This window comes from Polyergus mexicanus, unplaced genomic scaffold (assembly GCF_030449975.1).
Source record: "Polyergus mexicanus isolate NDT 795.1 unplaced genomic scaffold, iyPolMexi1.0 SCAF_14, whole genome shotgun sequence".
NCBI classification, from domain to species: Eukaryota; Metazoa; Arthropoda; class Insecta; order Hymenoptera; family Formicidae; genus Polyergus; species Polyergus mexicanus.
In genome coordinates, this window is record NW_027223334.1 from 457,869 (window position 1) to 471,073 (window position 13,205).

A 13,205-nucleotide genomic window follows, 5' to 3' on the forward strand; every position below is an offset into this window, starting at 1 on the left:
TGCTATTGTTACATACAATTTTTATATGTATAGTTTAGGGAACGTTACAAGCGGGTGTCACTTGTATAAAATTTAAACAAATATAATTTATTGATCTTCTAAAACTTGTGTACTAAAACATAGATTAGAATTTTGGACTGTTTTATATTACATTAACAGTACCGATACATATAACGATAAAAATAAACAGAATTTTTCGCTGCATAATCTATAGGATTGGAGCGTAGAACGTGTACTTTAATTTCACCTAGTGTTTCTAGATTCTTCGTTTCCTACGTCAATTTAGATAACATCTGAAAACGGAAAGCATAAGACAATTAGAAATCTCATTTTGTCACACAGAATTGTCTATAAAAATAACAATATTAAAAAAGATAAGATCAGCGAATAAGTTTACTGACTATTGGCAACTTTGCATTGACGCAGTGCCTCGTTGAATCCTTCGCACAGGCTCAGATCAGACTGATTCTGGGCGCATTCCAGAAACTGTTTAATCTCCCATGAGCAAGCGGCTCCGGTGGCTGGTGCCGGAGCGGCTTGAGCCGTAGCCGGTGCTGCAGCGGGAGCAGCAGCGGTTTCGCTGGATCCTCCGCTGAAAAGTCCAGTCATGGCGTGACCGATGGTATGTCCCACGGCGGAACCGATGGCTACACCGCCAGCAGTGGCGGCCATTTGGCCCATGAGGGACGGCTGCTGCGGCTGTGCTACCATGGGTGCCGTTGGTGGAGCCTGAGCTGGAAGTCGGGATGGTGCGGGTGCAGCCGCTGCCGGCCTGACGCTGAAACGAAAAGAATTTTTGACGAAGGTTGGAGACAAAATTCATAGAACTCGATACGATGCGCATGCAAATGATGACGCGATCGCGGACATTTAAAGTTTCTACGTCGAAGACCGCGATTATGATGTAACACTTAAGGGCACTAGCGCAAATGACAAATTATCAATATCAATGTAATTTTGAATTGTATTGGGCTTACTTTCTTGGAGGAGGCGCGGCAGCACGTCCACGTCGTGGCATTTTTCTTTCTTATTGGATCGATCAGCGAAGTGAAGAAAGATATTCTCGCAATGCGCGAACCTGAACTTTGGACTCGATCGCTCGACCACGTTCGACGAACTACACTAGATGCTGCGTAATGCTGGGATTATAATATAATAAGTGGAACAGAGGGCGTCCAGAAATTTCTTGAACGTTCTCACGTGAGCGTGACTCTTTCTCTCTAAATATATATATATATATTATAAATAAACAACGAATCTTTATGGAACTTTTTACAATTTCCTCACGTGAATAATATCGTAATAAAGAATGTTTCCGTGTTGTTTTCTTTTCCCGATTTATTCACATGCAACGTGAACATACCTATTGATACGTTCCCATGTAAACGGGCTATAAGATAGAGATAGAGAATCGAGCGTTGCGAAAAAAAGAAGAAGCGCATCTTGAAAATATGCATTATATGATTAAATTCTCTCCACGATCATAATTACATCCCTCATTATATGACGTTTGTGACAGTTTGTTGATCACGTCCAATTTATACATGCAATTCATACAGTGATAACAGCTGATTTTAAAACCAGGAAATTGAAATAAATTTTATACACACGTTGCACCGTATATAATACTAAACATTTTTATATATTTTTATTTGTATATATAATAATTAAATAGAATTTAATAACAAAATAGCAAAAATATGTTGAAGCCAAAAGCTCTCACGCAGGTGTTAAGTCAAGCTAACACTGGGGGCGTGGAGAATACTTTGTGAGTAAGAATTTTGAAAAGGATAACGTTTTTAATAGATAATTTTATTTTCTGCAAACAATTTATCAGTAAATTTTTGTTTGTAATATTTTAAAGAACATTTCGCACACAATTTGTTCAAGTCGATAAAATAAGAATATCGCATATATACTCGTGTATATTCTTATTTTATGTATGCAGTGTGATTATCTTTATAATTTATATAGTACTTATGTGAATTTATTATAAATACTTATTTCTATTTAATGTATAATGTTTCAGATTACTTAACAGAGATGGAGGATTATTAGCATATAGTGGTTACGGAGATAAAGATGCTAGAGTTACAGCTGCTATTACAAGTAATATTTGGACAGCTTATGAAAAGAATGGAAGGAACGCCTTTAAGGAAGATGAATTACATTATGTTCTAATGGATTGCATGGTAATGATATATCAATTTTTTTATTATTTTACACGTTAAGAATTTTTCATATTCTTTCCAATTCACAGGAAGGAAAAGTAGTTATTACAGAAGTAGCTAACTTGCTCTTATGTTTATATGCAAAAGAAAATGTAGGATTTGGATTGTTACGAGAAAAAGCACAGGCGTTGGCTATGTATCTCGATCAACCCTTAAAAACAATAGCAAATATGCCTTGAGATTTGTTTTTAGGAATTTATCTGGAGATATTGTGCTCAAATTTATCCTTTTATGCTTTTTATTGATTGTTTGTGAGAACTTATAATTGTATCTCACTACGCTATGTATAAATGTATAAATATATTTTTTATTGATTTGGAATTAATGTACGTGTATATTTCCATTTTTAATATTTACATTTGTACCATTCTAAAAATGGAATGCTGCAGATGTTACGTACATAGAAAAGAAGTGAAACAGAGAAAAGTGACAATAGGAGCAAGAGCCACTTAACTTTAATAGTACAATAAATCTTTTATTTCGTACAAGTTACAATTAATACAAACAATTTGCATTTAATTTTTCATCTCACTTTACAAATCACACGCTATATGTAAACTACTTAACTACTTAATGTAAACTCGCCTATCAATAATGTAATGTCGCAACAGTTGCCGTAAATAATTCTATTTATAATATAAAGTGGTTTACTGTAATTTAATTTATATAATTTATCGAGTTATATATATAAGATTGTAACTGCATTAGCCAAAAATAATTAACAATATTTAATATCTATATTTTTTTTTGTTTCTTACTTATATATTGTGAATTGCACTACACTAGAGAATTATTGCATGTAGAAAGTTGTAAAGTTCTATATCTTTATTATACCAGAAATGTCTTATATTTTAAATTACTATTAAATGAATTTTTTGATTTTGTTATAATATATCTGTATACATACAATGATATACATAGAATGGAGATGTTTGTATGTATAAAAATGTGTATGAAATCTGTTTAGTAAAATATTTTTAATTGAGAATATGTGTATGTGTGTATAATATAATAATTTGTATGTTTCAAACGAATTCAATACATTAGGTGTGCAGTAAGATTAAATTTAGAATTAATTAAAGTACTTGCAAATTTTTGTTGTAAATATTCATATAAGATGTGTATTTAACAATAGAGAGTTCTCAAATCAACATAATTTGAAAATAATCATACCATATGGTGCAAATACTTGTATATATATGTATACCATAACTTTTTACACCTTTATCCTTAATAATCTAGAGTTTATCATTTTATAATAATTCTAGTCTCCAATATAACTACTATCTTTTGTTCCCTAACGCCAAACACTGAATAATCACACAATAAATTTATCTATCATTATAAATCTCTCTATCTATATGAAAGTACAAACTTTATATGAGTAAAGAGGGGCATATCTTCGCATGTGTAATATAATAATAATGGATATTAATACCTACTAAAGGTTCATGATTAGATATAGGAATTTGAGCTAGAAAATAATGCCTTATATTAGCCTAAAAAATACTGTACATAGTGTGCGAGATTAACAATATTGGTCCTAAAATTCCTGAAATTTTATAGTATCAAATTAATTATTACCAGCCAATTTGTAACATCTTACTGTTTGCATAAATATTTGATACTTGACATAGTTATAGTAGAGTTTTTTTTTGTCTGTATTGAAACAATTAATAGCAAATATTGTTGAACTGTGTATTCTTTTATATAATATCTATGAAAAAAAATATTGTATATGTGTGTGAAATAATAATTTCGCACATGTATTATAATATACTAATGGCATCTATAAAAAGCCGATATTACGTATGTTCTTCCATTCAACATGTTTAAATATGATTTTATATATATGTAATATCTATAGGACACTTTCTTAATAGGCCTTCGATAATTGACAACCTACATCTGTTGCAAATATTATTTATTACAGATGTAGGGAATCATATCGCAACTGTGCAGATATTTATGAAAGAAAACGAGTAGCAAATTTCTTTCCAATCGTGGCATTTCATTAATTTGCGAATGAAATCGCGTCTCTATTGTTTTTTCTATCCTTTGTATCCTATATATGAAATATGCATATTTGTGCAATGAATATTTCAAAATCTTATAAATTGTATAATATGGTTTCTCTCGCTCTCTAAAATTTTTCTTTCGCACACAATAGCATCTACAAAGAGATTAAGCCTCTATTTTTTTTTTTTACACATCTCAAATCTGTATCCTTAATAAGTAGTGTAATAAAATTGCTTTGTTTAGAAAAAATCTCTCTTTTCATATTAACAATACATGTAAACAGTCAGTTTTACATATTCGTATTTATTACAGTTATGTATTTTGAATTTTGAAAATTATCACGTTGTTTTAGGTACAAATATTATTTCTATGTTTTATAGCGGCAGTGCGAAGATAAGTAATTTAGACATCTTATGATAAGGACACGGATGTGGGACAAAGAATTTTTGTACAGTTTGGTACAAAAACGACAATTTTCTACCATATGTAGCTATCGAAGAGAAAAAAATTACCATTATCGCAGAAATTGGTAATTTGATACATTGGTACGAAACCGATTGCCTCGACAAATATCATTGTCTATTACAAATATTTGATAAAGCTAAAACACAACTGCAGCCATTTAATATGGAACAATATCATTTATTAATAATGTAACTGTACTCTCTGACTATATGTAGCTAGCGTACCTGCTTTTAAAGCAAATAGATGCGCTTATAGAAAAAGGAAGGTTTATATCTGTCATATAGCGATTACATATCTGTATATAAACTGTATGAAATTATTAAACTATATCCCTTTCGTGAGATCGACATTTTTTCTTTCTGGATACACTTGTTAATGAAGAGGAATAAATTAATAATAGATACTTTCGGTTTTTAAAGCTTCATGTACAATACATACATATATATATATATATATATATATCCTGTGCTATGTAATAAATACATATACTATAAAATTTCTTTATCCTTTGCACAGTAATGTCCCTGTAGATTAACATTATCTAGGAATAGAGAGAGTATAATGGAAATAGAGTTTCCAATTTTACAATTTAACACTTTAAATGTAAAACAAAGAAAAGAAAAGAACAGTCTTCGTATCTTGTCGCAGCGTAGTTGATCAAACTAAAGGAGGCAAAGGAAAACAAGGGCGGATCTAGACATTACATGCGTGAACCCTTCTGCTGCAAAACCTAGAATGCAATTCAATAGTCTAATCTTAATAAAAACGTATTAGTCACTTAATAATTATAATACTTAATTCTAGTTACGAATTGCAATGGGGTATTAAAATTATACAAATTTTTATTATCAAAAATATTGTTCCGCCTCTGTTACATTGTTGCGCCATATAAATTAATAAAAAATAAGAAATACCCGAGTATATGCTAATCTACAACTATAGCTATAGCAGTTTAAGTTCCCGAAAGCTACCCTTATCGAAAAGCAACCCCATATGATATATATATATTTTAGTACATGTATATTTTAATTTAAGAGAAATTTTATCTTTTATATCATATATAAATAAATTATATATATATATATATATATATATATGAGTTTCCGATAAAAAAATATACAGGATGGACAAATTATTCTTATGGACTCACATAATGGACATAATGTACAATGAATAATTTAGCATGCAACAATGATTCATGCAGGTCACAGGTCATAAAGTAACCAAACCAATGAAAGAAAAAATTCTTTATTTAAAGAACGGCATGCGGTACATAATAATAATAATAATAATAATAATAATAATAATAATAATAATAAGAATAATAATAATAATAATAATATGGTACATACAACAAATATCAGAGGCAGAACATGCTCAACATGCGAAGAGGCCTCTCAGTTTCATAGACTATTTGGTGATTTTTTTTCAATTAATACGACTTTAATAATGTGTGTATATATATATATATATATGTGTGTGTGTGTGTGTGTGTGTGTATTTAAAGCACTAGATATGTATAGAAACATATATACAAAACATAAAAGACAAAACAAAATTTGATTCTATATAGATGGATCTTTGTTCTGAAATTTTACTTGCAGAAGAAATGAAGCCACCTAATAAAAATATCTGTCGTTAAAAATATATTTTACATCTGCAAAAAAATTCTTTTTTCATACAAACAAAATAATTTTGAGCAACTGTCAAAAATATTGCAGAAAAATATAGATATACAAAATATATATAGAAATGTATTGCTGAAACAAGCACGATCGATAGGATAGGAAGTAAAATTTTATGTCTTATTGTAAATGTATATATATATCTTATTTTTCATACATGTAGCGATAAAGCTTATCTTTGGCTTTCTACCCAACCCACAACTGTGTATGTCAGTCAGTTTAGGCAACGTGTTAATATAAAAATAATACTATTTTATTTAATTTTGTCAAAATTAATAAAAGTTGCGTTATTTGATTTCACGATAATGTTAGAAATCGAGAAAATCTATGTTGGATTGCAAAGATATATCTCAGGGTAATTTTCTGCCACTTATGGCAACGAAAGCACTTGGAAATTTCATTGTAATCCAATCCTTCCCTCCAAACAGGAAAGAGCTTGTGTTCCCAGCTGAAGAAGTAGTTAGATATTTATCGCTTCAATTAATATCTCATGCGACCCAACATGGAATAACGATACCGACACAGATATTTAGAAAATATGTAATTTTCACTTAGACAGTGAAGATATTTAGTAAGAATGTAAATTAAATCTCGATTAATAAATCTATGATTACTATATACTAGTTTAGGATACAACAAAAACATAAAATAGTCGCATTAGCCGTGACTACTTTGGCTCAAATAAGAATGGGAAACAGTCGAATAGGATAGCGGTACCTTGACACGATCCGTGGACTCCTCTTCCTTACTGCTGAGCTGACTAGCTCCGTATTCTCGGCTTACGACACACAGAAATTCAGCGTGATCGTCATTACCATAGTTATATTGAGAACCTATGTTGATTAACTAAAAAAAGAAAAAAAAGAATGAAATAAAATAAAGGATAAATAGACGAGAAATATTAGATGATTGCATAAGTTCGTGCCCGATTTTCATAAATGGCATTAAGTTGCTGCATGGCGGAGTTCTATTGTTTTCGTGTGGTAATTGTTGCTTATACCGAATAGATGACGTTGTCTTATGTCAATTTAGCGTCAGACATTGTTTAGATAAGTCCATTTATGCATAAGAGAAATCATTAAAAATGGAGAACGAAAAGTGCATTTGCGGCATGTAATGCTATATGAATTTCGGAAAGGCGTGAGTGTTGCACAAAAAAATATTCAAAGCGTTTATTTGGACCGTGCTCCTGCTCTCCGAACAGTCAAAAAGTGGTTTGGCAGATTTCGAAATGGTGATTTCAACATGGAGGATCAAACCCGCTCTGGACGGCCTTCTGGCATTGATGATGACATTGTGCATGTCTTAGTGGAAAGAAACCCAAGGATTACAACTGAGGATATTGCTGAGAGGCTGAACATCGATAATTCAACCGCTTTTCGTCATTTAAAAAAGCTTGGATACATTTCCAAGCTTGATACGTGGGTGCCGCATCTCCTGACTGAAAGGAATAAGCTGCAGGAGTTGCAATGGGAAATTCTGCAGCACCCGCCACATTCTCCAGATATTGCGCCTTCAGATTTTTATCTGTTCCGGTCTTTGCAGAATAGTTTAAATGGCAAGAATCTCAATTCCGAGGAAGCTGTCGAAAACCACTTTACAAACCTTTTTCAAGAAAAACCAAGTTCTTTCTTCAAAAATGGAATCGACAAGCTTATAGATCGTTGGAAAACCATTGTAGAAAAGAATGGAGACTATATAATTGATTAATAAAAGTGTTATCTCTAAAATATAATCTATTGAAGTTTATATTTAAATCGAGCACGAATTTATGCAATCACCCATTATTATTGTAAATCCAATAAAATGTGCGTGGGAAAGAAAATTATATAAATTGTGCGTGATTAACGAGATATAAATTGAACAAGTACACCGGTATACCTGTTCGAATCGCCATCCGTCCGACATTGTGGACACCATTTGCGTTAATTCATCCTCGTGACACTGGAGAACTCTATAAACGTGCTTTTTGGAATCCCTCTGCGGTCTAGTGTCCCTCAATATGATTCTTTCTTTGACTAACCGAATGAGTTCGGTGATGTTATAAAACTCCGCTTCCTCCAGTACACCCTCTTCCGTTAAATCCTTATTTATGACCAATTTGCCGTGACGTAGATAATTTAACACTGGACTGAAGTACGTTGGGTCGCGGTCAATCAGATACGCTCCCGTTTCGTCCTTAAAAACAAAGCGTCTACTATCATGTTACCATTTGGGGCGGGAACCTCGCGGGGGAGGTTTGACCGATTCGTCCGACATGTCAACGCTGACATAAATACGCGCACGTTATTTAATCGAGAGGATTTATTTGAAATTCCCGGTAAGAGATCAACTAACCCTGTCCGAAATAAGATCCGAGTCTTCCTGACAGAGCCGGTAGAGAAAGGAGTTGGGATCTCTCGCCAGGGTGGTCTTGGCCGTTAAAAAATACGTTCCACCGACGTTCAATCGCACCCACTGATCATTGCACCGCTTGCCGACACGATTCTCTGTCATATCGTGCGAATTCGTATCCCTGAAATCCGCCATACTCGCATCAATTGACATTAAAGAGACGCTTAGGATTAGGTTAGAGTTCCCGGAACGAGCATCCTCGCGACGGATGTAGTCAGCGCGACGTCTAAATCCGTTTGATCGCGTCTAATCGCGAAGTACGATATATTCCAGGGAATCGAGGATATCCACCGATCCGTTTAACAATCGGTAGATAATTTTACGAGCGCGCGATAGAAATTCGCAGCCTCGTCCGTTACGTTACTCTATCGATTTTCGTGCGCATGCGCGAATATTGCGTCAATTTTGGCGCCAAGACGTATACGAGAGAACGCGTCCGGGTTTAAGGCGGGGGTATTTAAAGGAGGACGTAGTTTTTTTCTTTTTCGGGTACGTTACTTCCGCAAGGAACGATCATCCCCGACTGTCATTATCGCGATTATCTTCCGCGAAATGTTCAATATCGTAATATTTTACGCGCGTCCGATATCGCGCGTGTCTATGTACGAATTTGAACGGCCGCCATATTTTTCGAGCATACGCGCGAAGTTGGAGCCTCGTTCCTCGTTATTTGCTCGTTATTTCGAGCGACGTGTGAAAGGGACCGTTTTCCGGCTGATTCCGGCGCGATAAGAGTTTGCGAGGGGGAAAGCTGGTGCGAGGAAATAACGTCGACGGGACGGAAGGCGCGATATTGGCTGGGGAAACGGAGAGATTTTTCGAGAAATTCGTTTCTCGGCCTGCGACATGTAAATAAGGATCTGTCATCGTCGTCGTCTGGGTTCGAGACTCGCGCATAAAAGCATCCATATATCCCGCGGATTACCGGCAGTCATCGCGACACACGGTCTCTCCTCATCGTGATATGCGGGGCGCCGCGTCACGCGTCGTCGTCGTCGTCGTCGTCGTCGTCGTCGCCGTCGTCGTCGCCGTCGTCGCCGTAGTCGTGGACAAGGAGCGTTGAACGTCGTGTGCTAGCTGTCGTGTGTTCGTTTCCAGGCACCACCGTACGAAGGATGCCGGTGAAGGTCGACGCGATACCGCCGCCGCCCGCGAACTCGAAACAGCCCGGTGTCACCAAGTCCCTGTTATACAACGGCTCGCGCTTTCAGGGTTCGCAAAAGTCCAAGGGCAACAGCTACGACGTAGAGGTGGTTTTGCAGGTTAGCCACCTTTCCCCTTTCCCCGTTCTCTCCGCCAATTGCGCCGTTAATTTTTTGTGAAATTGCCCTTTTCCAAATTGGAGAACGCGAAATTCTACCGTAATGAATTTGTTTTTTTACGACGCTCTCATCTCGTATCTCGTCCCGATCGCAGGATGACAGAACGATGTCGTTGACCCGCGCGTGTTCGCTCGCGACGTAGATCGTTGTCACGAGTTGTTGACCATTTGTCACGGTGCCTGAAAGACGGATCCGATTATTGTCCCATTAGATCGATTCGCGTGTAATCAATATCGCATTTGATGTTACAGCACGTAGACGAGGAGAACAGTTACCTGTGCGGATATTTGAAAATCAAAGGCTTGACCGAGGAATTTCCGACATTGACGACGTTTTTTGACGGCGAAATTATATCGAAAAAATACCCGTTCCTCACCCGCAAGTGGGACGCGGACGAAGATGTTGACAAGAAACACTGGGTCTGTACTTATCTCCCGATGACCATTGCTATCCTCGGGTTATCGCCAATTGTGTGTATTGACTTTCTTATTATTCCTGTCGCAGAGTAAGTTTGAGTCGTTCTGCCAATATGCCAAAACATTCAATTCGGATACATTTGATTACGAGGCGCTGAAGGGAACGGACTTTGTATTTATGAGATGGAAGGAGCACTTTTTAGTTCCCGATCACACGATCAAAGATATTAATGGTGCCTCCTTTGCGGGATTCTACTACATTTGCTTCCAGAAATCCGCCGCCACAATAGAGGGCTTTTATTATCATCGTAGCTCCGAATGGTAAAACAATACACAAGTGTGCATCTATTATAAGTTAAAAACTGGATAACACTGAAACTTAATCGGTAATATTTGATCTTTTAATATGCGAAACGTATTCAAAAAAGCATATCAAATATGTATACGATTGATGAAATATATAATCAAAAATAATTTTGTATTATGTTTCAGGTATCAGTCCTTGAATTTGAGACACGTTCCGGAGCACAGTATACAAATCTATGAGTTCAGGTGAAGTCCATACTTTTGCCGAGATATCTCGTGACATTCGTGTCTTTTCTCTTCTAGCACACAGATCTCATAAAAATTTCCCAATCGATTTATCGGTACATGTCGTAATAAATTGATTTATTAACCATGACACTCTTCATAATTTTGAAGAGATTCGGAGCAAAAAGAATTTAGAATTTGATAATATTCTTCTTAGTCGATTATGCTAAGAATCGTAAAAGACGAGGATTGCGGAGTGCCTATTTAGTGCTTGAGTGATACAATTGATTACAGATTAATTATTCTACCATTGTAAAATGATTTTTTGTCGAAATAAATTATCTGAGAGACATATCATTTTTAATTTTGGTATTTATTACTCGCAATGTGACAGAAGGATTTTATGATATTTGTTTATGTTTGTTATTGCGATTTAAATAAAATATTGCGACGTCAAACATTCAGTTTAATAACTAACGGGAAGGATATATATAGTATATGTATTTATAGTTACGTGTAAAATGAGGGGGATATATAAGCTCAAAACTTTATATTTTTAAGAGGTTGACTAAATGCGATAAAAGAGTAATTATGCAATTAAAAAATTATTTTTATTTTATTTTATTTGAGAGTTTATGAGATCTGTCTGCTATATTATGGAAGATCAGGTGTACTTGTTGTCTGAATGAAGCTGTACGTATGTCGTAAAAAAAAAGAAAAAAAAAGAAAAAAAAAAGAATGATGATCGCGAAAGCTAAATCGAGATTATTTATTTATTTTACGCGATTGATCTTTATTTAATAATTTATATATACATATATAAAATATATGTATACTTTTTAAGAATAGATATTAGGCGCACATATGTTGGCTGTTTATAAAACTTGTCATCATGTTTTATATAATTAAGTGTTAATTAAATATATCAATTTCTTCTTAGGCAGATAATGCTCTATTATGATAAGCACATTATCATAATATATATATACGAATATGTATAAATTTACAGATTGTAATGAATAATGTGTAGCTTATCCTAAATTTATATTGGCATACTACAGCTTTCATTTGCGTTTATGAAAATATTTTTAATCACCAGTGATATATTGATATTTTAAACAGCACATGTTATATTCTATTATATTATATTTTCGATATTATGTTTATTAGCATTGTTAAGTACTAATAATTTTTTTTATATATATCTGTGCTAAATAATCTCTTCAAATACTCAGAAACTAATGAAACAATAAAAAGCATGTTTATTACTAATTATAATGAATCAAATCGACAAATTCGCATAGCGAACGGTCACAAATCAGATGATGGAAAACGTAAAGCATACGTAAGATGTATAATTAATATAATATCAGATATCTTCTAAATATATATACACTCGCTCTCTATAAATTATTGTTAATTATGTTAAGCCGAATTTTATTATAAAATTTACTGTTATCACATTTTTATTTGTGAACTATACATTGTTATGTTTCTTTAAGAAGAATATTTATCTTAGTTGATGATAACAGTTATAAATATGCTTTGCAAAATGTAACATTTGAGTCTATATAGAATTAGTCTTTCAATTTTTTTTTCCCCTTTCTTTTTCTTTTCTTTGCTAACTTTGCGGAACTAATTATTTTCGAGCGCTAAACGAGTTTAACTTTAAATCTTGTTAAGAGCATTACATAAAATACGAAATATCGTATTGATTTACTCTAACACTATATTTACTCCACAATTTATGAAGGGATTGTTGAAATGTGTTTTACATGACATACATATGTTCATAAATATTCCATTTATTTTCATTGTACAACTATATATATGTTTTAAACTGAAACAGATAGAAATTTAAATGAATATAAATCGAACAGTCACAGATTACGATTTGCTGTTACTACAATTTGAATGTAATTGTCGTTGGAATACTCAGATTAATAAGAAAAAAATAATGTTACAATATGTTGCGAGGAAGACAATTTTGCCAATTTTATTTAATAGAATAAGAAATTTTGATTAAATTATTAAAATAGTTAACTTTTTAATGTTAATTAATTAATTTAATCAACAATAATAAATAAGATTAGAAATGTGTTTATTATATATATATATATATATATATATATATATATATAT

At 33.5% G+C, this 13,205-nt stretch overlaps 4 protein-coding genes across 6 annotated transcripts; 2 read left to right on the forward strand and 2 right to left on the reverse strand.

Moving 5' to 3' along the window:
• Positions 1-61: 61 nt before the first annotated feature.
• On the reverse strand, positions 62-1,136 carry LOC138939542 (coiled-coil-helix-coiled-coil-helix domain-containing protein 2-like). The gene is made up of 3 exons (XM_070307408.1): positions 978-1,136; positions 402-778; positions 62-293 (listed from the first exon to the last, which is right to left on the reverse strand). The coding sequence occupies exons 1-3, from the start codon at positions 1,016-1,018 to the stop codon at positions 283-285; spliced, it is 429 nt and encodes a 142-aa protein (XP_070163509.1). The 5' UTR covers positions 1,019-1,136; the 3' UTR covers positions 62-282.
• Positions 983-4,620, forward strand: Lamtor2 (Late endosomal/lysosomal adaptor, MAPK and MTOR activator 2). Its single transcript, XM_070307409.1, has 3 exons — positions 983-1,768; positions 2,030-2,192; positions 2,261-4,620. The coding sequence occupies exons 1-3, from the start codon at positions 1,701-1,703 to the stop codon at positions 2,408-2,410; spliced, it is 381 nt and encodes a 126-aa protein (XP_070163510.1). The 5' UTR covers positions 983-1,700; the 3' UTR covers positions 2,411-4,620.
• Positions 4,621-5,176: 556 nt separating this feature from the next.
• On the reverse strand, positions 5,177-9,166 carry Inc (BTB/POZ domain-containing protein inc). 2 transcript variants are annotated; one of them, XM_070307406.1, is made up of 4 exons: positions 8,738-9,166; positions 8,282-8,578; positions 7,118-7,246; positions 5,177-5,445 (listed from the first exon to the last, which is right to left on the reverse strand). In XM_070307406.1, the coding sequence occupies exons 1-4, from the start codon at positions 8,945-8,947 to the stop codon at positions 5,416-5,418; spliced, it is 666 nt and encodes a 221-aa protein (XP_070163507.1). In that variant the 5' UTR covers positions 8,948-9,166; the 3' UTR covers positions 5,177-5,415. The 2 variants fall into 2 exon arrangements, with proteins under 2 accessions (XP_070163507.1, XP_070163506.1); XM_070307405.1 differs by lacking the exon at positions 5,177-5,445 and having other exon boundaries at positions 5,944-7,246.
• A 321-nt stretch (positions 9,167-9,487) lies between these two features.
• Positions 9,488-13,162, forward strand: LOC138939411 (glucose-induced degradation protein 4 homolog). Of its 2 annotated transcripts, none has more exons than XR_011447841.1 (4): positions 9,488-10,056; positions 10,368-10,535; positions 10,621-10,918; positions 11,025-13,162. XR_011447841.1 is itself a non-coding variant. In XM_070307172.1 (4 exons), exons 1-4 carry the CDS (start codon positions 9,910-9,912, stop codon positions 11,086-11,088), a joined length of 612 nt encoding a protein of 203 aa, XP_070163273.1. In that variant the 5' UTR covers positions 9,491-9,909; the 3' UTR covers positions 11,089-13,154. The 2 variants fall into 2 exon arrangements, 1 of the variants encoding a protein (XP_070163273.1); XM_070307172.1 differs by having other exon boundaries at positions 9,491-10,056; positions 10,621-10,853; positions 11,025-13,154.
• The last annotated feature ends 43 nt before the right edge of the window (positions 13,163-13,205 follow it).

Coding starts and splice junctions, on each gene's coding strand:
- Lamtor2 (XM_070307409.1), top strand. CDS start 1,701: ATGTTGAAGCCAAAAGCTCTCACGCAGGTGTTAAGTCAAGCTAACACT. Junction 1,769..2,029: donor GGGGGCGTGGAGAATACTTT/GTGAGTAAGAAT, acceptor ATAATGTTTCAG/ATTACTTAACAGAGATGGAG. Junction 2,193..2,260: donor ATGTTCTAATGGATTGCATG/GTAATGATATAT, acceptor TCCAATTCACAG/GAAGGAAAAGTAGTTATTAC.
- Inc (XM_070307405.1), bottom strand. CDS start 8,947: ATGTCAATTGATGCGAGTATGGCGGATTTCAGGGATACGAATTCGCAC. Junction 8,579..8,737: donor CGGATCTTATTTCGGACAGG/GTTAGTTGATCT, acceptor TTTGTTTTTAAG/GACGAAACGGGAGCGTATCT. Junction 7,247..8,281: donor ACGGATGGCGATTCGAACAG/GTATACCGGTGT, acceptor TTCTTTTTTTAG/TTAATCAACATAGGTTCTCA.
- LOC138939542 (XM_070307408.1), bottom strand. CDS start 1,018: ATGCCACGACGTGGACGTGCTGCCGCGCCTCCTCCAAGAAA. Junction 779..977: donor GCCGCGCCTCCTCCAAGAAA/GTAAGCCCAATA, acceptor TTTTCGTTTCAG/CGTCAGGCCGGCAGCGGCTG.
- LOC138939411 (XM_070307172.1), top strand. CDS start 9,910: ATGCCGGTGAAGGTCGACGCGATACCGCCGCCGCCCGCGAACTCGAAA. Junction 10,057..10,367: donor ACGTAGAGGTGGTTTTGCAG/GTTAGCCACCTT, acceptor TTGATGTTACAG/CACGTAGACGAGGAGAACAG. Junction 10,854..11,024: donor TATCATCGTAGCTCCGAATG/GTAAAACAATAC, acceptor ATTATGTTTCAG/GTATCAGTCCTTGAATTTGA.